Source organism: Piliocolobus tephrosceles, chromosome 2, assembly GCF_002776525.5.
Source record: "Piliocolobus tephrosceles isolate RC106 chromosome 2, ASM277652v3, whole genome shotgun sequence".
Classification (NCBI taxonomy): Eukaryota; Metazoa; Chordata; class Mammalia; order Primates; family Cercopithecidae; genus Piliocolobus; species Piliocolobus tephrosceles.
The window spans coordinates 9,715,126-9,738,953 of NC_045435.1; the positions used below are offsets into that span (position 1 = coordinate 9,715,126).

Here is a 23,828-nt window from a genome sequence, read left to right on the forward strand (position 1 = left end):
AGGAACACAATAATAAAGAAAACTACAGACCAATATCCCTGATGAACACAGAAGCAAAAATATTCAACAAAACAGTAGCAAACTGAATCTAATAACCTATTAAAAAGTTCATTCACCATGATCAAGTAGGATTCATCCAAGGGATGCAAGGATGGTTCAACATACACAAATCAATATACGAGGCCATAACATTAATAGTATCAAGGACAAAACCACATGATCATTTAAATAGATGTTGAAAAAACTTCTGATAAAATTCAACATCTCTTTATGACAAAAACTCAACAAATTGGATTAGAAGAACCATACCTCAAAACAATAAAGGCCAAATAAATGACAAAACCATGGCTAATATACTAATATTATACTGGTGGAGCTAATATACTGAATGGAGAAAAACTAAAAGCCTTTCCTCTAAACCTGGAAGAAGACAAGGATGTTCATTTTCACCACTTTTACTCAAAAACAATACTAGAAGTTCCAGCCAGAGCAATTAGGCAAGAAAAATGAAGGTCATCAGTATTGGAAAGAAAGAACTCAAATTATCCTTGTTTGCAGAAGACATGTTCTTATATTTAGAAAAAACTTAAGACTCTATCAAAAATACTGTTAGAACTGATAAAGAGATGCAGTTAAGTTTCAGCATACAAAAGTCCACATGTAAAAATCAGTAGCATTTATATACACCAAGAACAAACAATCTGAAAATGAAATCAAGAAAGTAATCCCATATATAATAGCTACAAAAATATAAAATACTTAAGAATAAATCCAACCAAAGATCTCTACAATTAAAACTATAAAATACTGATAAAAGACATTGAGGAAGACATAAAAACATGAAAAGCTATTCTATCTATGCTCATGGATTGAAATAATTGTCACTGTTAAAATATCTATACTACCCGAAGAGATGAACAGAGCCAATGCAATCCCTATCAATTTACCAATAACATTCACAGAAATATAAAAAGAATCCTAAAATGTATATGAAACTATAAAGGACCTTAAATAGCCAAAATAATCCTGAGCAAAAAGTACAAAGCTGGAGGTACCACACTATCTGACTTCAAACTATACTACAAAGCCATGATAACCAACACAGAATAGTTCTGGCATAAACACACACACATAGACCAACAGAACAGAACAGAGAAGCCAGAAATAAATCAATGTATTTACAGCCAACTCATTTTCCCAAAAGATATACAAGAACATACTTTGGGAAAAGGATAGTCTTATGATGCTGGAACACTGGATAATCACATGTAGAAGGCTGAAACTAGACCCTTATTTCCCACCATATACACAAGTCAAATCAAAATGGATTAAAGACTTAAATCTAAGACCCAAAACTATCAAAGTACTAGGAGAAAACATAGGGGAAATGTTTCAGGACACTGATCTGGGCAGTAAGACCTCAGAAGCACAAGTAACAAAAGCAAAAATAGACAAATGGGACTATATCAAGCTACAAAGCTTCTACATAGCAAAGAAAATAATCAACAAAGTGAAGAGATAATCTACAGAATTACAGAAAATATTTACATAATGTCCACTCAACAAAGGATTAATAATCAGAATATATAGAAGGAACTCAATTCAGTAGCAAGAAAAAAAAAATCTGACTAAAAAAAGGGTAAAATATCTGAATAGACATTTCTCAAAAGAACACAGACAAATGGCCAACAGGCATATGAAAAAATGCTCATCATCATTAATCATCAGAAGAACATATATCAAACTACAATGAGATATTATTTCACCCCAGTTAAAATGGCCTTTACCAAAAAAGGCAAAAAAATAATGAATGCTAGTGAAGATGTGGAAAAGGGGGAACTCTTATAGATTGCTGGTGGGAATGCAAATTAGTACGGTCACTATGGAAAACAGTATGGTGTTTCCTCATGAAACTAAAAATAGAACTCCTATATGATCCAGCAATCCCACTGCTGGGAATATATCCAAAAAAAGGGAAATCAATGCATCAAAGAGATACCTGCACTCCCAGGTTCATAGCACCACTATTCACAATAGCCAAGATATGGAATAAATTTTTGTCCATCAATGGATGTATGGATAATGAAAATTTGGTACATATACACAGTGGAATATTATTCAGCCATCAAAAAGACTGAAATCCTGTCATTTGCAGCAATATGGACAGAACTGAAGGTCATTAAGTTAAGTGAAATAAGCCAGGTCCAGAAAGACAAGTATCACATGTTCTCACTTGTTTGTGGGATCTAAACAAGTAGATCTCATAGAGACATAGAGCAGGTGGCTACCAGAGGCTGGGAAGGGTAGTGGGGAGAGAGGGGTGGAGAGAGGTTCATGAACAGGTATAAAAATACAGTTAGATAAAGGAATAAGACTTAGTGTTTGATAATTCAGTAGGGTGACTATAGTTAACAATAATTTACTGTATATTTCAAAATAACCAGAAAAGAAGAATTAGAATGTTCTGAACATATGAAAAAGGTAAATGTTTGAGGTGATGGATATCCCAATGACTCTGATTTGATTATTATGCATTGTATGCATGTATCAAACTATCACGTGTAACCCCTAAATTTGTACAACTATTATGTATCAATAAAAAATGATATAAAAACTGGATGATGTGCCAATGCGAGCATGCATACTGGGGAATGGAATAAAGATTGAAATTTTTGAAAAAGGTATACAGATTCTATCTCTAAGAAAATGACAGCTAAGACGAGATTCTTGAAAAAAGCTATCAGGTTAAAATGTCCTCCCTCTCTCCCTATTCAGTTTAGAAATGCCAGCAACCTCAGTGCATTAACAATAAATAAACATAAAGATAGCTTAATAGGAAAAACTAGTTTGTGTCCAGGAAAGAACTACTTATCTAGAAACTGATTTTATCCACAAAAATGAGACAATTTTACTATAAAACGAGATGGGCACTATTTTTTGTAAGGCATTTCCTATTACAGCATTTTATATTTCTATACTTATTTTATTTAATTCCTTAAAAATAATGTTCTAGTAGTGGATGTAAGCTTACAAGAGACTCCTCTCGAGCTTGGTGTGGGAAGGGAGTAAGTGTTGTATCTGTATCTATAACTGAGTGACAGAGGTTTGAAACCCTTCAAGAAGTCCCATTTCAAGTGGCTCCTTGGCTGTTACCATTACCATTAAAAAAAAAAAAAAAGGAAAGCCAGTCACTTCTCTCTGGACCTGGATGTCAGTTTTTCTGATAAGGCGGGAGAGTTGCCTAAACATAAAGGCTTAAGAATTGGTGCCAGAAATTAGGAAAGCACTATTAGATAGGCTTTCTTTATATGCACCAGACTTTCATTCATACATCACATGTTAAATGTACTAGCTTTATATATTTTTCAGTTATTACAATATGTCCATACACTTGTAGGTTAAAATCATCTTGCTTACTATTACTAATATGCATACCATACTTTTGAGAATTGTCTAACTGTCCATAGAACCTATAAAAATGTTTCACCTTTTTCTTCATTTTGCTCCTCCTGTAAGGAAGAAACTAAAAGGAAGGCAATGACATCAAAAAGAAAACTCAGTAAATTTGTGAAGATCCTTTGAAAGAAAAGACATATGAAAATAATATTCTAGTTTAGTAATTAAGATTTACTGTATAAAATACACTGCAAGTTATGGCTGAGGACACTTAAAGGTACTGAAAGGTTAACAGAATTATCTTAACGTGATTATATGTGGTGTTAATGTCATATAACATAATTCTGCACATTAATATTCTTTAGTGGCAGAAAATATATAAAGAATCTAACAAAGATACTTACATTTGAAGGTTTAAGTTTGTTAATGATAGTCGTTTTGCCACTATTATCTAGCCCAAGGCACAAAACATGAACCTCTTTCTTCTTCAGGCCAAGCAAGACTGAAAGTCTGTCTAGCAATCCCATAATGTGACTCAAATATTTACAAACCAGCTGCAATTAAGAAAAAATACAATATTACCCAAAGGCACCTAAAGTTATGGAAAACATTGGTACATGTATTTTAAAAAGGTAATAATTTAAATACACATAATAATAGTGTGAAAACTATGTCAATGTAGCTTTGCACTTAGTAAACAGAGTGTAAGCTGATTACCAGAAAGGAGCCTTAACTGATATGCAGATTTGCAGCTTATAACAGGTGGCAACACAGAACAATGCCTTGGAAATAACATTTCTCTCTGTAATTTATAATATTTAAGAATAAAACATGGTCAGCCTCAGTATCATTTGGAGTCTGCGAATTGTGATACTTGAAAATATGGAAGAATTAGGCTGTAGCCTTTCCAGAAAATCTGAAACAGTGAATGGGCAATGGGGCTCATGTATTCTGATGCTGAAACTCAGAAAGTAGAAGGCAGATCTGAAAAGCAGAGAGCTTTTGAGATTTTGGTTATATCATTTAAGCCACTGTTAAATCTTTATCAGAAGCCAGCCCCATTGTTACATTTTGTAATAATATGAAGTTATAATAAATTCACTGTTTTTTTTTTTTTTTTTGCTTGCTTGGTTATTTCCAGTTTGAGTAGGGTTTTCTGTCAATAGAAGCAAAGAATCTTGAAACACTTATCTTTATTTCCCCTTATCCTATACATACATCTTTGTAAGTCACCACAAATCCCTTTGTGAAGGTTATGCATAAATACACACACATTCAATTTATTGAACTTTACTAAATATCTGTTTTTTTAACTGTTACTTATCAGAAACATCCTACTAAGTGCTATTTTAAAAGAACTTTATCATATTAGTAAAGAATAAGAATTTTAATTTCATCATATATTTAATTGTAGATTTTAATTTAGTTTTTTAAAAATCTTAAAAATTTCTTTGTTAAGGTGTCCCTAAAGTTTTCATTTCGCTTGTTCAATTGTATTGATTCTTCGGAAAAAAAAATCTTTCCAATGCTAACTGAAAAAAAAAAAAAAAAAACAACTATCAGCAATCCAAAAATAGAAGTATTTGGAAGTCAAATAAAACTGCTATGTACACAAAACTTGCTATGTGGTAACTTTATGGCTGTTTATATTCATCTAAGGTACTGTTAAATTTACACTTCAGGTCTCCAAACTAAACTTTTCAAAGGAGCTCACCTTGGGTCCATTGCTCCCCAAACCACTACTTTGTGGTAGGAGGACAGGGAGATCCCTTTTTCCAGCCCTGCACTGTTGCAGGAACTGCTATAATACATCTCTGCACCAAATATTTCCCATTACTCAACAACAGTCACTTTCACAGTTCTCTAATGTTTTTATTCTCATTAAATTGACTTATTCTCATCTCCATCTAAGGTTGCATAAGCAACCTATCACATTACAGTTTCTTCAATACTTTTTATTCCATACAATTTCAGGCCCTTAAGGCCATATCTTGAAGGATGTGAGGCTGCAGTAACTTTATCAATAAGAGGCTTCCAAGACAACTGTATCTAAAAGGAGGCTGCATAGTCAACATTTCGCTTAGGCCTTTTGGGACATGATTATGCGTAGAAATTTCAAAACTGAATTTCAGTGATGTCCAGAGAAGAGATGGTGCAATGCCATGCCAAAAGGTGAGGCCTATAACAGAACCACGTTTGTCTTTCCCCAAGGATAAGTTTGACCTTAGGTACTTCCATTTGTGCCACTTCAATCTACTTTTCTCCTTGTATTAGAGATTCAAATCTTATTCAGCCCATTTCTTTAAATTACAGCTTAAGGACCAGCATTTGCAGACTCTATTTTAAATTAACCTTCTGATGTCATGAAGCAATTAACACATACCATTTGATTTCAAAATTTGCTATTACTCACTTCATTTACTGTGTAAACATATTGGTATAAATACTTATATCTTGTTCTCCGTTTCATACAATTTAGAACTTATTTTTTTAAATACGACCACTTCTCACATTTTCCCCCCTCTAAGCATCTACTATAAAGCACTGTTTAAAGCCTGATGCTTGAATATTCGTTTTTCACAGTACCTTGTATTGTGACTTTCCATCACTTTTCCATGGATTATCACTTGATACTTGTTACTGAAATATTTTGGGGCACACAATTTAGAAGAGGAGGCAGTTTTTCTAAAAGAGGTAATCACATTTATTGAAATTGCTTTATAAACAACTATCATAGAGCCTTTAAACTTCTACGTTTCAAGTAGTTATAATTTTCCTTCCATAAGTTGCCTTTCTGCATGCATAAATTAATAAAAGATAATTCAAGCTACTCAACGTTGATTTATCGTGTCTTAAGTGTGCAGTGAGAGATACAAATGTTTTCTGCAGCTTCCTACTCTGATAGCCGTGATTCTCAACCCAGGCTGCACTCTGAAATCAATTGCTGAATCCAAATTTTTGAAATGAGATCAGGGCATCTGTAATTTTTAAAAGCTACCCAGTGTTTCTGGTGTGAAGTTACTATCGAGAACTACTGGCTTTCAGAATAAAGCTCAAACTTCCAAGCATAGCTTTTAAGGTTGTTCACAATCTGGCTCCAATCTTCCTTTCTTGTTTCTTATCTTACTGTAACCCTCTCTTTGCATACCAGCCAAATTCTCTTGGTTATTGTCTGACAGACTGTTTCCTAAAGGATTACATATTGCCAGAGAAGTCCAGAGGAATTAGGATGTTATCCACAGTTAACAGCTTAGAGGGTAAGCTGCAGAAACACAGTGGTAGCCCAGAGAAAACACCATGAATGATACTTAGTAAACTCTGTAAAGTGTTGATTGAAATGTTGCCTATTTTTATGACCCAAAATAAACATTCTTATTCGGCTTTCCGTTTTTGATGATGGAATTTAAATTACACTTACAGACATGCACACACACACACACACACACACACCCCAAATACAGGGGGTCTAAGTTGGGCACTGTTCAAACCCATTAACCAGACATTCGTCCGAATCAGTTTAGTAAGTTTTCTATGGCCTCCCTTACTCACCTTCTTTTCTACTTCTCATACATTAGCAACAACTACGCGCGTGGTGTGAAAAACATGGGAAAGACCAAAGAGGAATTCTAAAACTGACGGAGGCAGAGGATGGCGCTGGCTTTAAACCAGGGTTGAGGAGATTACCTGGTTTTTGAGGTTAGTCCGGAAGGCGCAGGAGCTGGTAACAGGAATGGACCCACTCGTATCGGTCTCTGGGATGGAAATCTGGTGCGAGGGTCCTTCAGCCTTCTTCTCTACGCCTACATGGGAAGGATGCCTGGTAATGAGCAAAGCCGTCTCTACAAGTTGGGAAAACCGGTAGCCTCTGCAGCAGCCTGTGCATCAGTCGCTGAGCAGGCGCCTTGGCAGGCACCGTTCCCTTGGCAACAGGAGCGTCTTCCGGCTGAAGCCACGCCTCCCCAGGGGTCTTGGCTATTCAGCCGTTGTGCTGTAGCTTCTGGGATTGAAGAGCTCCGGGAAACGGCCAGAGGCGCGCCGAGGAACTATACATTGAAGAAAAATGTGTGCACAAGTGGCAGGGTGAGCTGCCTATTTCCTGCGAGGAGCCGTGCAGTTCCCGGCGTAGCATGATGGGAGTTGTAGGCGCGCGCACAGCTTTCTGGGAAGCCTTTGGCGTGTGCTGCGTGTGCGTCCCTCGACCCTGGTCTTCCTGGGCATCCAAGGGACTGGCGCTCGGTGTGGCGCGGAGAGCGTCGTTACCAGGTACCAGCGTAGCGTGGTGGCAACGACTGCGAGATGCTACTGTCCCCCCTGGGGCAAGATGTGCGCCGGAGTTCCGCCTCTGCCCATCGCACCGACTCTCCTCTGGGCTCTGATAGGCCTCCCACCCTGAGTCCCTGTAGAGGTAAAACTGTTAATACAGGGAGGTAGAGGGGAGAACTGATGTAAAAAGTCAAAGGGCGTTATTCGGCCAAGAAAGTATGCCTGTACCCCTGCTTCTTAGTTGTCTGGTCTCTCGAAGAGATTTCTACCAGGCATAATCTCCTGTGAGTAGATTACAGTCTCCAGAATCAAATCGGCAGGTGGTTAGGAAAGGTATTAATAGTCAATACTTAAAGTTGGCCACCTTCTTGAATTACACTTGAATTTTATAGTCATAGTCACACATGGTCTTCAAATAGAAAATACCCTTCCCCACATCTTTTATTACTGCGTTTTCCAACGGACACATTACAGGTGCAATCATTTTAAAGATCTAGCCTTTCAATCTGCCCAGCCCCACTAACCTCACCCTCAGTGAATGGCCTCATTCTTCAAACAGGGGTTTCTATGTCTTCATTTGTTTGTTTGTTTGTTTGCCATGGGTGTAGGATTTCTGACCCCCCCACCCCTGCCCCCACCCCCACCCACACCGCCCGCGACCCTTTTCAACTAGTTAGTATTATGTTTATTGAACTACCTGTTCTTCTGTCAATTCATTTGGCCTATTAAATGGACTACGAGGGTGCAAAAAGAGACTAGAAGGAATTATTTCAAAGTAATATGGTGGGGGGACGGTTGTAAGCGTGTGATTATGGGGTGATTTATCTTCTGTCACTTCTCCAAATTTCCAAATGTAATTGTCATTTTTTACAGCGAAAAAACAAAAGCGGCTCTGGATTAGTGATTCTTGTTGAAAGACGAAACCAAAACAAAGACCCTATGGATGCATATCAACATACAAATGTCCTTGTAAAAATGGAATATGGAAATACATGCTTTCTGTATGGTCTTAACCCAATTTACCCTTCTCCGTGCTTCTATCCTCACCTTCAAAAATATAGTATTTATCTTATCAGGTAATTCTGAGTAGTAAAGAGATAACAGATATACAAATGTTTGGCACATATTTATTGTTCAATGAATAATGTCCGGTCTTCTTTTGTCTTGAGATTTTTATTGTATAAACAAAATTGACCCAAACACTAACTGTAGTGGTTCTTTAAGTTCTGAACTTCTGATCCTGAATGCATTGATTGACAGGGAGGTGTTGAACACTTTTCTGTGTGCCTGGGTGTTGTGACTCACTTTTAAGAGATGGAAGCTAATGTGCTTGCAAACAATATAACATTTTTTTTTTCTTAGCGATAGGCAGAAATATTATATTTCAGAAAACTTTCATGGACAGACTCAAATTTTCCTGCCTGGAGTTGATATTTTCTGCCTCTAGGTTGAGTTCATCTCTTTTGGCTTAGTATGAAATATTAGGTGAAAACTGGAAATATAATGGACACATTGAGCATCCAGCTTTTCAGGAAACCAAGGCAGACAGATAATTCTTTTACAAGAATGTAGCTAGTCAAATAGTTATCTAAGTATAGTTGATAGATGGCTTATTTTTAGAGATAAATGTTATGAAATAAAACAGTTAAATAATCTAGAAAAAATGTCAGCCTTGAAAATATTAACCTTAAAAAAACATAAAGGCAGCCAGGCCTGGTATCTCACACCTGTAATCCCAGCACTTTGGGAGGCTGAGGCAGGTGGATCACGAGGTCAGGAGTTCAAGACCAGCCTGGCCAACATGGTGAAACCGCATCTCTACTAAATATATAAAAATTAGCTTGGCGTGGTGGCACGTGTCTGTAATCCCAGCTACTCCAGAGGCCGAGGCAGGAGAATCACTTGAACCTGGGAGGCAGAGGTTGTGGTGAGCTGAGATTGTGCCATTGCACTCTAGCCTGGGCAACAGGGTAACACCCTGCACTCAAAAACAAAACAAAACAAAAAGCATAAAGGCTGGGCACAGTGGTTCACACTGTAATCCCACCACTTTGGGAGGCTAAGGCAGGAGGATCCCTGGAGGCCAGAGGTTGGAGACCCCATCTCTATTAAAAATAAATACATATAAATATTTCATATGGTTGAATCTGCTGTTTTGGTGCTTTGTCAACTGAAACTCCTCTCAAGAGTACATTCAGAGGCCCAGATACAATTGTTCTGCTTGTTTTAAGAAGTTAGTTTGACTCTTTTCATTTTATTATGACAATAACAAGCTTTAAAAATGCTACGTGATTTCCTTAAAGCCACTTAAGATAACTATAACAGAAGATAATTTTAGGTAACTTCTCACCAGTTTTAATTTCATACTGACTTAGAACTGTAGTAAGAAAATTATAAAAAATAAAAGAGTCAGATACAATGAATACAGCACTGTTCTGATTAATTCAGGATACTTTTAGCGTTATTTTCTCACCAGCAACTTTTAAAAGAATATAGATAATCCCTGATTTATAATTTACTGCAAGTTTTTGGTGTAAACTTTGGTTTAAAGCTGTGTTTCAACAGTTGATATTGTGTATACCCTTTTTTCATTTGCAATTTCTATGCAGTACTGCCTCTGCAATGAACACTTAATTTACTTGAATCTCACAAAATATTTTCCAATGTAAAATTGCTACAAAAACATGTACTAGTTTTTTTATAGTGATTTCTGTGAATTTATGTCTAAACCTAAAGACATTATTTCAAAAATTTACAACTATGATTTCGCATCCAGAATTACTACATTATCAAAAGGGCATCTAGATTTATTAGACCAAAAAATAAATACATTAAATCTCCATACATAAAACAATACAAAAAAGTCACAAATTCAACCACCAAAACTGTAACTTTTATTTGCCAATAGATATTTTAATAAACAGGCTTCCTCCATCTGTAAGACCCTGATAATGCCTCTTAGGAAATCATAGAAAAATAAAATACAATAATTAGTAGTTTGTACCTTGTACAAAAATCTTATTATGTTGCTCAGCAGGTAGTTTGCTAAACACCATATTCTTTCAGCAAATAGATGACATATGTTATGCAATTCACCACAAACAACCCCTCATATTGAGAGCTGAGCATTCTATAACACTATTAACTTGTAAGCATGCCAGCACATGAAAATTTACATGGAAAGTTATAATATTATAGTAGATTTTTTTAAAGATAAAAATAGTACCACCTTCAAAGAAGTCTGCACTACTTCACTGCTATAGTAAAGTAGATAATAGGTAGGATTGCAGTTCAGTTGTTAACACCTTTTTACGTTGTTTATCGCTCTACCATATTGCGATTACAAGCAGAAAAGAGAACGTAGGCTGTGTCAGGAACCTGAGTGGAAGGCATATATTGAAGCTTTAAATGGTGATAGAATACTAAAGAGAAAAAACATAAAACAGTGCTATACTTCCTTGTTCTCATAGATAAATCTTTTTCCCCTTTTGTAAGAGCAGATGGGTACAGAGTTAAATCCTTAATTAATAACAAATAGCTTCTTGACAAGTTACAAAGATGCTTTAAAAATCATATTCATACTTATAGGGAGGGAAACAATTTTTAGCTGTCATATTTTAGTCAAATATAGCTCTATCAGGGATTAAATATCTCAATTGTTTTCATACACTTTAGGATTCGTGCTACAAAGATTTTATAATATTTGGAGTGCACAGCAATTGTTGATATTGTCTACCATTTAAAATTTGATGTGGCCATTTAAATATTTAAAATGTTTAATCGAATACATATTTATATGTACATCTATATCTTTATATTTTTGGCTATGCTAGAACAGCAAAAAATGGAGAGCAATCTCATTCCATTATTCACAATCTAATTTGACATCAAATCCAAATAATAATGCATCTTTAAATTCCAACATATTGAATTACAGACAACCTAGAGAGATGCATATACACACATAGACACATATATGTATGTATATGTGTATATGTATATGTATGTATATATGTATATATATAGTCTTGTCAGAGTCCTGGGAAACCACGGAATTCAAAGTTTCAGGTCTTCCAATAAGATGTCTCAAAAATATTTAGTAAATATGCCTTTAAAATATTTCATCAAATATATATTCACTGTCCTATTATCCAACTACTTACATATGTCTCCTCCAACCTATATGCCCTTCCCGTCCTCCATATTGGCTTTTATCTCATTATTGGTAAAATTAAAAAAAAAACTTACATAGTAACATCCTTCCCTTTCTACCACAAATATACCAACCTATCTGCACATTACACATTCTGCCTTCCCTTTCAGTGGAGTTCTACATTCCCACGCCTATCAAAAATGAACCTCCCTACTTACGCTCTAAATAGAAACCCCTCTCTCTCAAGGCCTTTGTTACGATGATCATTTATCTTGCATAATCAGTTCTCCCCATCTGCCAAGTCATTTTCATTAGTAGATAAATACGCTGTAGCATCCTTAAAAAACAAAACAATTCCTTGACTTCCTTTCTCCAGCTATTATGCTATTTCTCTTGCTCCCTTTAAATCAAAGCTTTTTGAGAGAGTTGTTTCTAGATACTGACTTCACCTTCTTCCCTTACATCTCTTCTTAATCCATGTCAGTTAGGATTTGACTCCACTATTTCATAGTTGATAGTTGACTCCACTATTTTCATAGTTGATGACCTTGACAAGGTCGTCAACAACTTCCATGTTGCAAAATCCCATGGACATTTATTTGTTCTAATCTTGACTTCTTAAAAGCATTTAATCTGGATGAGCAACTGCAATTCCTTTTTTCTAGCTTACTTTATACTCCATTTCTTCTGTTTAATTCTAAATATCTGCCTAACTATTAAACATTGGAATATCATAGAGTGCAATCCTAGGCCTACCTCTACAGGCTTTTCCTAGGTGCAAACTTTAACTAGCACGTATATACTGATGCCTTCCAAATCTTGAAGTAGTGAATCCACCACGTTTTTGCTTGAATTACTCCAGTAGCCTCATGCATATTGCTTAACCCTATCTCCTTCTCCTCTCTTGGCCTCATTTCAGTGTACCAAGAACACTGTTCTCTACTCTCCAACACTCCAAATTTTCATTCATTAACTATTCCCCTCTGCTTGTAATTTCATTCATTAAATTTTCCCTCTGCTTGTAATGCTTTTCCCCCAAATCTTCTCATGGATGCTTCCTTCTTCCTTTTCACATATCAGTTTAAATGCCATGTTCTTAGGGAAGATTTCCTCTACCGCTTAAAGGAGCCACAGTCATGCTATGTAACATGTTTAATTATCAACACATCACTATTTCTTCATTGTGTATCTTTATCACTAGAAGGCCAATTCCATGAGACAGGGACTTTGCTTGTCTTGGTCACCATATATCCTCAATGCTTAGAACAGGACAAGGGTACATGGTAATAGTGTTCAATAAACAGTTGAATGGAGTGAATGGATTTACAGATAAACATATTTTAAAGGTATGTCAGTGTGTGTATATATATACACATATACATATATATACATATATGTGTGTATGCATGTGTATATGTATATACACACAAAATTTAGGAATTATACAATTTTGGACCAGTAAAGGAGACATAATCTTTAATTTGTTGTTGCTATGGTTATATTTGTTATATAGTTTAAAGAGGTTAATACTAAGCTTTTACTGATGTTTTTTATTGTTATATTATAGATACCTTATTATTGCATTTCATGGTAGAGTGATCCTGGTTATAAGGGGGGGAAAACTATTATTTTGTTTTCGCAAAGGTTTTTGGAAATTCTGAAGAAAATAAGCAGATTACATATAAATGGAGTAGCTTTTCACTCTTGTTTGAAGCATCCTATTTGGTAAGATTTTAAAAAGTGAATAAGCAGTAAGTAGTGAGAAGTAACTATAAAAAATATATGTTCTTTTTTTGAATTTATAACATCCAGTGGAGAATTTTCATTTTGTATTTCCATTCATGGGACGCGTTTGCTTTCTCTAGCAAACTTTAGGGGATATCAGACTAATATTAAATAAAAGAAGAATAACTTCAAAAAGAATAACTTCTAGCCACTGTGCTATGACGCTGGGTTTCAACTTCTTTGAGAGCTGGAAACTTTCAAGCATAATGAGACCGAATGGAAATACAAAAAACACAATGGCTCTTTTTTAAAATACTTAAAACAACTGGAAAGAGAAGGCAGTCTTCTTGAAAGAATATAAGCATTTAGAGATCAAAATATATTATATCACATTAAATTAATATGTAAGTACTACATTTTAAGCATTGAGTATGTGTAAAATTAATATAATTGCTTAAAAAGATAAACTGATGCTAAAAGATGGTATCAAGTAAATTCCTTTTTTATCCATCTTGATATATACTATTTTTACATTTAATAATGGCAGGAAAAATTCTCTTTATTATCCCTGGGATAATTTATTAATATGTTTAAAGTGCTATGGCAGTCCAATATTCAATGTATTATTAGTTGAACTTTTTGGCAAATTCTTTGATTATGTATGTCTTGGAAAACAAAGGATTAATAATATGGAAATGTTAAGAATTTCGATGACTTGTTCTATTACTAAACATTTTTAAAATAAACTTTTTCCTATTTTTGATATGTTGAGATTTCTTTCTAATTTTATATATCAATACATATTTTAACAACTATTAGTGTACTCATTTATATTAGAGATTCCCATCCTTGAAATACACTTTAGTTTCAAAATTACCAGTAAGAGTACTATGACATACTTTTTATTCACTCTTTTCTAACAGTTTTTAAAATGAGGTAACAATTTTAAAACAAACTCCTCTTTGTACTGTATTACCTTTAGTGTTTTCCTTAATTTTAGTGGAACTTAGTCTGTTGCCATGTTCTGCATTCTTTCTTTGCCTCTGATTTTTCAAAAAATGAGGTTACTATAGCAGGTATTCCATAATTGACATTTTAGGAAACAAAGACTGTTAAAAATTATTCCTTCAAAATTCAAAATTAAACTGTCTAAGTTTTCACTGTACACAAAATTAAAAATAAGTATAATTTATGTAAAATATACCAAAGATATTTATATCCTGTATATATTCAATGTTTCTCAATGTCACAATCCAAGGTGAAATGTGATTAACCAAATGAATAATAATGTATCCAAAATCAAGCACACACAGTAGTCTTTACATCAGCTGCTACTCATGTTCATATTTGTTAACATTGCTCAGGTATTGTGTCCTGCTCCCTCCCCAAAATGCTCCCATTTCACATTTTGATTTTTTTTTACTCTAAGAAGCCTAAAAACCATAAAATTTTATCAAAGCTACATTTTTTTGGTAAGAACAAAATGAGATTTTTGCATAGTATGAATATATTAATACATTTTTCTTTGAAGACATATCTAGCATGGGAAGAAAGAGTACATTAAAATAAATTCCAAACCTCAATGACAAACATTTATACACATTACATCTTACTTTCCATGCAGAGCAGCAATTTAAAAAAGCCCCAATCATTGTTTATTAACTGTATGTGATATTCAGCATTGTCTTAAAGATACTTTGAGGATATTGCAGTAATAGCTCCTGATAATATACCAATGGATATTTAAATAAGTTCAATGTAACAATGCGCACATCAATCACATTGACAGAATAAAATAGCTTGTTCAGTTACAAGTTTGTTAGAAAATTATTGGCCATTGATTTTTGTTATAGAGCTTCTAAAGACTACAATTTTGAGCAGACTTATTTTGAAGACAAAAACAATATGGTAATAAATAAAGCATGCACAGTTAAAGAAAAACTTCCTCATGACTTTAATAATTATATTACTAGGTAGATGAGAATTCTAAAGATAGCAAAAGTTACTACTTTGAAAAATGAACTAATATGAATAATTATATTATGGCTTCTCTAATTTAGTGAATGAAGATGTGTTTAAATGTAAATTTAACAAAAGCGATTTCTAAATGCACACAGTTCATCCTACAAATTACTAAAGGTAGAAAAGAGATTTTTAATTATAAAAGCAGTGGAAGAGGACATTTTACATACAGTAAAAATCTTGAAAGTGTAGTGTTTGCCCATCTTTACAAATTAGCATTCTTCTCCCTATCCTGATTTTGAAAAATTAAATGATATTGAGTCTTTATAGAACAGAGTCAAATTAAGACTGTTCTAAGAATGAGCTACAAATGTGGAAAAACTTGTAGAGAAATGTTCACATCAATTTGCTTCTCGTGTAAGCTCATATTTAACTCATGAAACAAAGATATCTAGCCTCAGTTACTAATACCTAAATATACAAATTGAATGGAATATACGCAAAATTATTTTTATATCCTTGGAGTTTTCTCTATAATAATGTATTATTTTGGGATAATGATAGTTCTCACTTCAGTGAGGAATAATGAGATGGAGACCCTGTTATTAACTAAATAGGAAACCTGAATTAGAGTTGTCCTCCTTTTATTATTTTGTAGAGCACCCTGTCTATACTTGTATCTCAGTTGTTCTGATTTGTTGAGCTTATAACTTATTATCTAACCAAAAATGAGTTTATTATGACAAATTAAAAATGTCCAGAGGTCACAAATAATGCAGAAAATACAGGTAAGAACAGTTTTACTTGAGGGAAGATTTTCACTAATTCTGATACTTTTCTAATTTACAAGTCCTGAGAATATTGTGTTGTTAATTTTTACCTTATTTTTTAATTAAATGTAGAAGCCACATCTTTATTTAACATTTAAGAGCTATTTTTCCTCCTCATCTGTCAAGTGATTTTTCTTTAATGCCTTTGTTATTCTTAGGAATGAATTAGTTGTGTCTAAGGGTAATGGAATTCTTCGAGACTTTCTCTGTAATGAAACAAATAAAAAGTTCTCTTAATGCTGTAGAGATTTGTTACTTTGATTAATCAGTGTGAACGTTCAAGCAAGAACTTTTCCATGTTTCGTTTAAAAGAAAACTTTGAGGCCAGCCCTATAATCCTAGCACTTTGGGAGGTCGAGGTGGGTGGATCACGGGGTCAGGATATCGAGACCATCCTGGTTAACACGGTGAAACTCCCTCTACTAAAAATACAAAAAATTAGCCGGGCATGGTGTGTCGGGTGCCTGTAGTTCCAGCTACTGGGGAGGCTGAGGCAGGAGAATGGCGTGAACCTGGGAGGCGGAGCTTGCAGTGAGCCCAGAACGTGCCACTGCACTCCAGCCTGGGTGACAGAGCCAGACTCCATCTCCAAAAAAAAAAACAAAAAAACAAAAAAACACAAAAAAACAGAAAGAAAGAAACTTTGCTTTCAATGGGACAGTGCAAAAATCACTTGATGTTACTGAGATATACAAACTTTGTAGTTGACAGATTCCTTTTTAAAAGGTAAAGTTTATTCATTTTATAGTGCTTTGCCTCCCTTAGTAATTGAAAAGTTTTCTTTTTTTCATTTTAAAATGTAATTTTGGATTGACACTGGCTACCTAAACAAGTTCCAAATATATTGTAAAATCTCAAAAAGTAAATGCTAATAAAACAAAAACTCTTTTGAATTAAGAGCAAAGAGCCCAAGTCTTTCCATTAAGATATAAATGTTCTCGCCTGGCGCAGTGGCTCATGCCTGTAATCCCAGCACTTTGGGAGGCTGAGGCGGGCGGATCACCAGAGGTCGGGAGTTCCAGAACAGCCTGACCAACATGGAGAAACCCCGTCTCTACTAAAAATACAAAATTAGCTGGGCGTGGTGGCGCATGCCTATAATCCAAGCTACTCAGGAGGCTGAGGCAGAATTGCTTGAACCTGGGAGGCGGAGGTTGTGGTGAGCCACGATTGTGCCATTGCACTCCAGCCTGGGCAACAAGAGCGAAACTCCATCTCAAAAAGACAAAAAAAAAAAAAAAAAAAAAAAAAAAAAAAAGATATAAATGTTATTTTTTATACATTTTATGTAAACTCATTGTTAATTTGAAGCTAATTTATTACTCAGAAAAAGATGATTTGTTAAAACATTTTTATGACCTGTGTCTTTTTCTGGATCTTTTACATTTTTTCCAATACATGTATATTATGCCACAACCACTTATAACAAGAAAAGTTAATTTTTATCCTGAGAAATCTTTGATACATCTCATCAGTACTGTTTTTTTTAAGTTAACAGTAAGAAAAAGATTGAGTGTTTACTTTTACACAATATAAGATGTTTCTATCATTTCACTTGATAATATGTTATAGTCAGGAGTAATCGTCTATGTCCCCTGTTAAATGGATGGAGTTTGAAAGGATTTTATGCTACCACTGCAGTTCATACCTATTATTATGTTTACTAGAACCAGTGAATAGGCTTGAACAAGAGATTACTCCAGAATTGCTCTTGAAAAAAAAAGCTGATGTTTTCTAACAGGAGGCATTTTTGAGGTAGTGCATCCATATACGAACTGACAGGTATGCTACCAGACAATAAAAATCTGTGACTCCTGATGAGGATCAACTCTTAATGAGAGAAACTGTTTTAGAGAACCCAGGATGCATGCTTCCCCCTGCCAGAGGGATCATGGGGTGTTTGGGAAGAATACTATGAGAATTTGAGGTCCAAAATATCTTTCCATTTGAATTGGAATTGCAAATCCAATTCACACTGGACGAAGTTCCTATTTATTTCTTTATATTCTATGGAAAGTGCTATCCCCCACTGACATGGCAACCAGAGCAAACAAAGCAAATAAAACTCTAAATTTTAATGAGAGTTACTTGAAGACAACGACAGCACAGCCAAACTTATCTTTGTAGTAAAATTTTGTGCATATAGGAGATACTCCTTAGATACTTGTTAAGCTGAACTAGATAAAATCCATAATGTCTTTGCGGAACATTATAAAGATTGAAAAATTGTTGAAAATGTTGCTCATAAAAACCAAAAGTGAGGTTGTTTCAGTACCTTGTATTCTGGTGGAAGAATACCATCCATTTAACCCAGTGTACTCCTCTACCTTTTGGAGTCTTCACCTTAAAGAATATTAAAATAATTGTTGATTGCATGTAAAGTAATATGAGTCTCTTCTACTTCATGGAATTTGAGATTGGAAAAGTTAAGATGCTTATACTAAAAGAAGTAATACGTATGCTTCAAATCTCTTTGATAGATACGGACATGGACACCAACTGTGAGTTTACATTAACAGATATTGATCTTAAGATACTATTTTTTAAATTAATAATAAACTTCCTTAGTTAAAGCAATTGAAAAGGATCATCATCATCCATTTCAAAATTACTTTCCAAAGAACTTGATTTCAAGTTAAGGAAAAGCCAGAACTCATATCCTCTTGAGTACAAATGTTCTCAATTACGTGATAGAACCCAACATATTTTAGCTTTTGCAGCATCCCCCTGCCCCAAGTCTCTTCTAAGGCGATCTATACAATCTTTTCAGATTTGTTGGGCTACCTTTTTTATGCTGATCGGGATAATGTGTGATGTGATAGAAGCTGAGAAAGGAATAAAAAGATAGGATGGGGGAATTAAAAACAGGGCTGAGAAAGTTTTAGAAAATTTAATAAAAGAGGAGAAAAGAAAGAACTAGTACAGTGAAAATTATGAGATGAGAGATTTAACTGACTGCCTTGTAGAGCAGAAATTTGATAGGAAAATACACCAAAACACATTTTTAAGAAACGTGGTTGGGTGATATGTAAAACAATTCATTCTTCACCATCTCTTCTGAAGAGCTTCTTTAGAGCCTTTGCTTTTCAAGGACCAGATTTGGATTTGTTTTCCATTCATGGGCTGAGATAGGTTTTAAAGCTATTGCTGGAAGGTAGTTTTATTCAGGTTATACTTTGATAGATTTTAAAGAGCAATGCAGAGTGAAATAAGATGTTTTCTTTTGATATGGAATGTAGAACATTTATCACCAGTTATAACTCAGTGCAGAAGTGCTATAATTCTTGATTCGTGTTAAACCAGATGAATTTTGCAATTTGATTGTTTTCTTTGAAATGATTTAAATACCTTATCTCTCTCCTTGATTGTACATTGTTTTTATTTTATGTTTCCAAATATGCCTTCTACTATGAGATAGTGAGTTCCCTATAGACTGAAATTGACCATCTAGAAAATAAAATGAAAATGATTTTTTGACTGTCTGGTTTTAAAATCCAAAACACCCCCTCAGTAGCATAGATCAAGACATTTAAAATAAAGTAATTATATGAGTCTATATGCATATTTTAGGTATCAAAGGTTATTCCTGAAGACTCATGATTTATGGAAGTTACTTATTTTCTTTTTATAATTAAGTTTTATGCTTTGCATATTAAACAGATTTAATTACCTAAAATGTACACTAGTAAGTCTTAAAATGTTTCATGTAAAATTTTCAAATGAATTTGGCATTTTAACTGTTAATATTCCTGGGATCATGGGGTCCATGATTGGTAGGCAGTAAATAATATCCTTATATTTTAATGTTTCTGTTTAATCTTGTACACATATTTCAATCTTGCTGTAACCATGATGAAGTTCAAAGTTTCATTTAAGATTATCATGCTTACAGTTCTGAAAAATAAAAATATAATTTAAAAGGAATTTTGAAGGAGATATGGGGTGAGAGACAAAGCAAAAAGGTAGTTTTATGATACTATAGAAAAGATGTTACGGAAAGAAAAAGTAAGTACAAATTAACCAGATGTAGAATAGGATCATCAGACATTTTAAAAGAAAAAATTCTTATCAGACAACTTTAATCTTGCAATCACTGAATGCTCATCCCATAGAAGTTTAAATAACTTAATAGAATTTATTTCAAGGTACACAGATGGTGCTTACAGAGTCCTGTGGAAGACCATATTATTCTATTTCTTATTTTTCTAAATACCTTTTTTGTATTATAAAAATAAATATATGATTAATAAATTTAATCTGTTTTACATCTGTTCTTATTTAATATATATTTGAAGATAGGTAAATATGGAAATTTTATATTTCTTCTAAATGCATCCAGATTTGTGTAAATGTATCGAGCAAACTGCAGATAGTCTATGAGTGATGCACAACCATGCAGGTTGATGGCTGGAAAATGTGGCTAGCTATATCTGGCATACTTACTTAAAAAGTGATGGATTTCCCATCGACCCCCACCTTTTTTTGTGTGTGTATTTTAAGAAGTACCTAAAGACTCTTCCTTCTAGCTTTGCTTTACACATTTGTTTTGAAATGAGAAGGATTAAGCTGTGGTAGGGAAAAATCAGGAGATAAGTCAGCAAAAGAAAATATGTAGAAGGGTCTAGTGTAATGGGACAATCAACAAAATCTAAATATAAGAAAAAATGGCCGGGCTCCATGGCTCATGCCTGTAATCTCAGCACTTTGGGAGGCCGAGGCGGGCAGATCACTTGAGGTCAGGAGTTCGAGCCTGGCCAACATAGTGAAACTCCGTCTCTACTAAAAATACAAAAATTAGCCAGGCGTGGTGGCAGGCATCTGTAATCCCAGCTACTCGGGAGGCTGAGGCAGGAGAATAGCTTGAACCCAGGAGGTGGAGGTTGCAGTGAGCTGAGATCGCGCCATGGCACTCCAGCCTGGGCAACAAGAGCAAAACACCTCTGTCTCAAAAACAAACAAACAAACAAAAAACAAAAACAAAAACAAAAAACCCAAACAGGGTCCTTTATTAAAAAACAAACAAGAAAACACTACTATGACAAAAAATGAATTTAGATAGGAATTTGTCAATGTGGATAGGGCACCATTATCACTGAGATCCAATAAAAGCTAATTTATTAAATCAGTATCTTTAGAGAACCTACTCTGTTTTTTTCCCTCAACACATTTTACTTACTCTTCCACCTAAAACAGTAATCATTTTTTTTTAGTTTTACAGGGAGCAGCTGATTTTATAATTTAATTTGTTCATAAGATATAGCACTAATTTGATAAGCCAACTCAGCTTAAATCACTTAAAATATGTATTTACCTTTGTTTTTTAAGCCTCTCAGAAGATGATGACAACAACACATCTTAGCTGTGTTCTCATTTTTATGTAACTGTATGTTGGACCCAGGTTGACACACTATGCTCATGTGTAAGATCTATTTACTCCTTGGAGTATTCATACTTATTTCTTAGAAGGTTTGGAAAAGAGCTCAGCATGTTCATGTAACTTATTTTTGCAAAGAAAACATAAGAACGCTTCAACTTGCAAAATGCACCGATACCAAATGGTCAGCTAAGTATGTTTATTTCCTTGGGCCACCATGTATCTATCATAAACTTCTGTTTAAATTAAATTAATAATTTTACATTAAATCTAAGGGTATAATCTAATGTATTTTATTCAAAGCAATTCTACTGAGAATGACTAATTTTCTCAGTGCTTTGATAATTGCTTTTGCAAATCTGTGACAGTGCACAAAGGGAATAGTCATGGATTTATCCCAAGCTTTTCTCTATGAAAGCCATTATTAGATCAATGAAGTCACTCTTGGTCTTTCCAGGAGTGGTCGTCATAAGGTAGTAGAGAAATATACTACAGTGAGTAAAAAATAAATAAATAAATACAATTAGAGGTGAAAAGCCTTTAAACTACCACCTACTATGAAATATGTGTGACACTATAAAGTTAATTTTTTAAAAATTGACAAACCCAGCCTCAGATGATTTATAAACACAGTATTTTTTTTCTCCCTCCCTAATAACCCCCTTCTCATCATAGTCATACCTCACAAAAATTCATTACATGATATCACTGGTCATTTCTGCAAATAATTCTAAAAATATCAGGCACCAACAGTTAAACTATTAAAAAGTAAAGTAACAATACATCCAATAGAGCTGAATATAATTATCTAAAAATGAAACATTTATGTCAATTTGGAAGCTACTTGATCACAAAACATGAAAGAAAGGTTAACTAGTTCTTTCTCATCTACCATCAAACTCTACATACATCACTAAGGAAGCCCCACCTGGATAAATTTCTTTAGATTAAGTCCGTGAACACTTCCCATATACTGCTTATACAAACTTACACATCCATGCTGAGTTATTTGCCATTGCGTAGCGATAATCTGCAGTGGGCCAGGGTTTTATTTGCAGGTTATTCAGAGCGGATTTATGTAGCATGATTTTAAAATCCTGGTTGGAAGCATAAACATAAGGTGTGTGCCTATAGTCTGAACAGAAGACTGCAGTTTGTGAAGTGATGTCTGGAGAATCAGAAGAGAGACTAGTAGAGAGGATATCGTTCATTTTAGAAACGCCGAGGCACAAAACACAGGTGCTTGTAGTACTTTCATACATGAAATCCCTTCTCCTGTATGTGCATCATGTGTAAACGTAAAGTCTGTATACTGCTGACTATTCGTCTCTGGTGTCCAATGAGTATGACTCCAATTCTTCTAATGTCACTGAGAGAGAGGAGAGCGAGAGCAAGAGTGAGAACGAGAGAGAGAAAGAGAGAGAGAGAGAGATACAGAATATGAACATTTAGATCTGATAAGCATGCGAGATAAAATGAATATGTAAATATATTAAATAAGCACCCTGCCACAGTTGCCAAAAAATGGTGTGGCTTACTTGTTAAGCAGAGATTTAGATGAGCAGCAAAAGTTTGTTACTTTTTTCCTTTTCTCTGGATCCACAGAATGCGTAAAGTTAATCTCAGATGTAACAATATGTATTTTTCAATTTTATACACAGGTACTTATGTAATATTCAGATATTTCATAGGTGTAAAGGCTATATAATTTAGGTAATGATATACATTTGCAACAGTATTAGCAAAACGGTGAGTATGTAGGATGGAGAGTATAATGTGAACTCCATTTGATTTCTCATGAGTTTTTGATATCTGGAAAAATTGCCCTTATGTTGTACTGTATGAAATGTTGTACTGTATGAAATTGCCATTACTGTCTTAAAACAATGGCACTTTAATATGGTTCAACCTAACCATTTAGTCTTTTAAGCATATGTTAAATATTTTCATTGCATGTACGCAAAGGACAATCTTTGAGACGGTGGAAAATGGTTGACCATTATAATATCTAGAAGGAGCTCTGAAAATGACGTGATCATATTGCATTAATTTGATGAAGGTAATAGGAATTGATTATGCAATATTAATATATGTGAGTAAAATTTGCCAAGGTAAAATTAAGTTG

General features: G+C 34.4%; 2 protein-coding genes across 4 annotated transcripts in view; both read right to left on the reverse strand.

Moving 5' to 3' along the window:
* ARL6 (ADP ribosylation factor like GTPase 6) overlaps positions 1-7,545 on the reverse strand; it is a 37,688-nt gene extending 30,143 nt beyond the window's left edge. For all 3 annotated transcript variants that reach the window (XR_002732350.2, XR_002732349.2, XM_023216034.2), the window contains exons 1-2: positions 7,081-7,545; positions 3,801-3,950 (exon numbers count right to left, since the gene is read on the reverse strand). Coding sequence is in view for 1 of the 3 variants with exons in the window: in XM_023216034.2 (XP_023071802.1) it covers positions 3,801-3,923 (123 nt within the window). In the remaining 2 variants the exon portion in view is untranslated. The remainder of the gene's footprint in view (positions 1-3,800; positions 3,951-7,080) is intronic.
* A 15,334-nt stretch (positions 7,546-22,879) lies between these two features.
* Positions 22,880-23,828, reverse strand: part of EPHA6 (EPH receptor A6) — a 941,742-nt gene continuing 940,793 nt past the window's right edge. Inside the window, exon 18 of the mRNA XM_023216075.3 lies at positions 22,880-23,072. Within this exon, the coding sequence (XP_023071843.2) occupies positions 22,958-23,072 (115 nt within the window). The 3' untranslated portion in view covers positions 22,880-22,957. The remainder of the gene's footprint in view (positions 23,073-23,828) is intronic.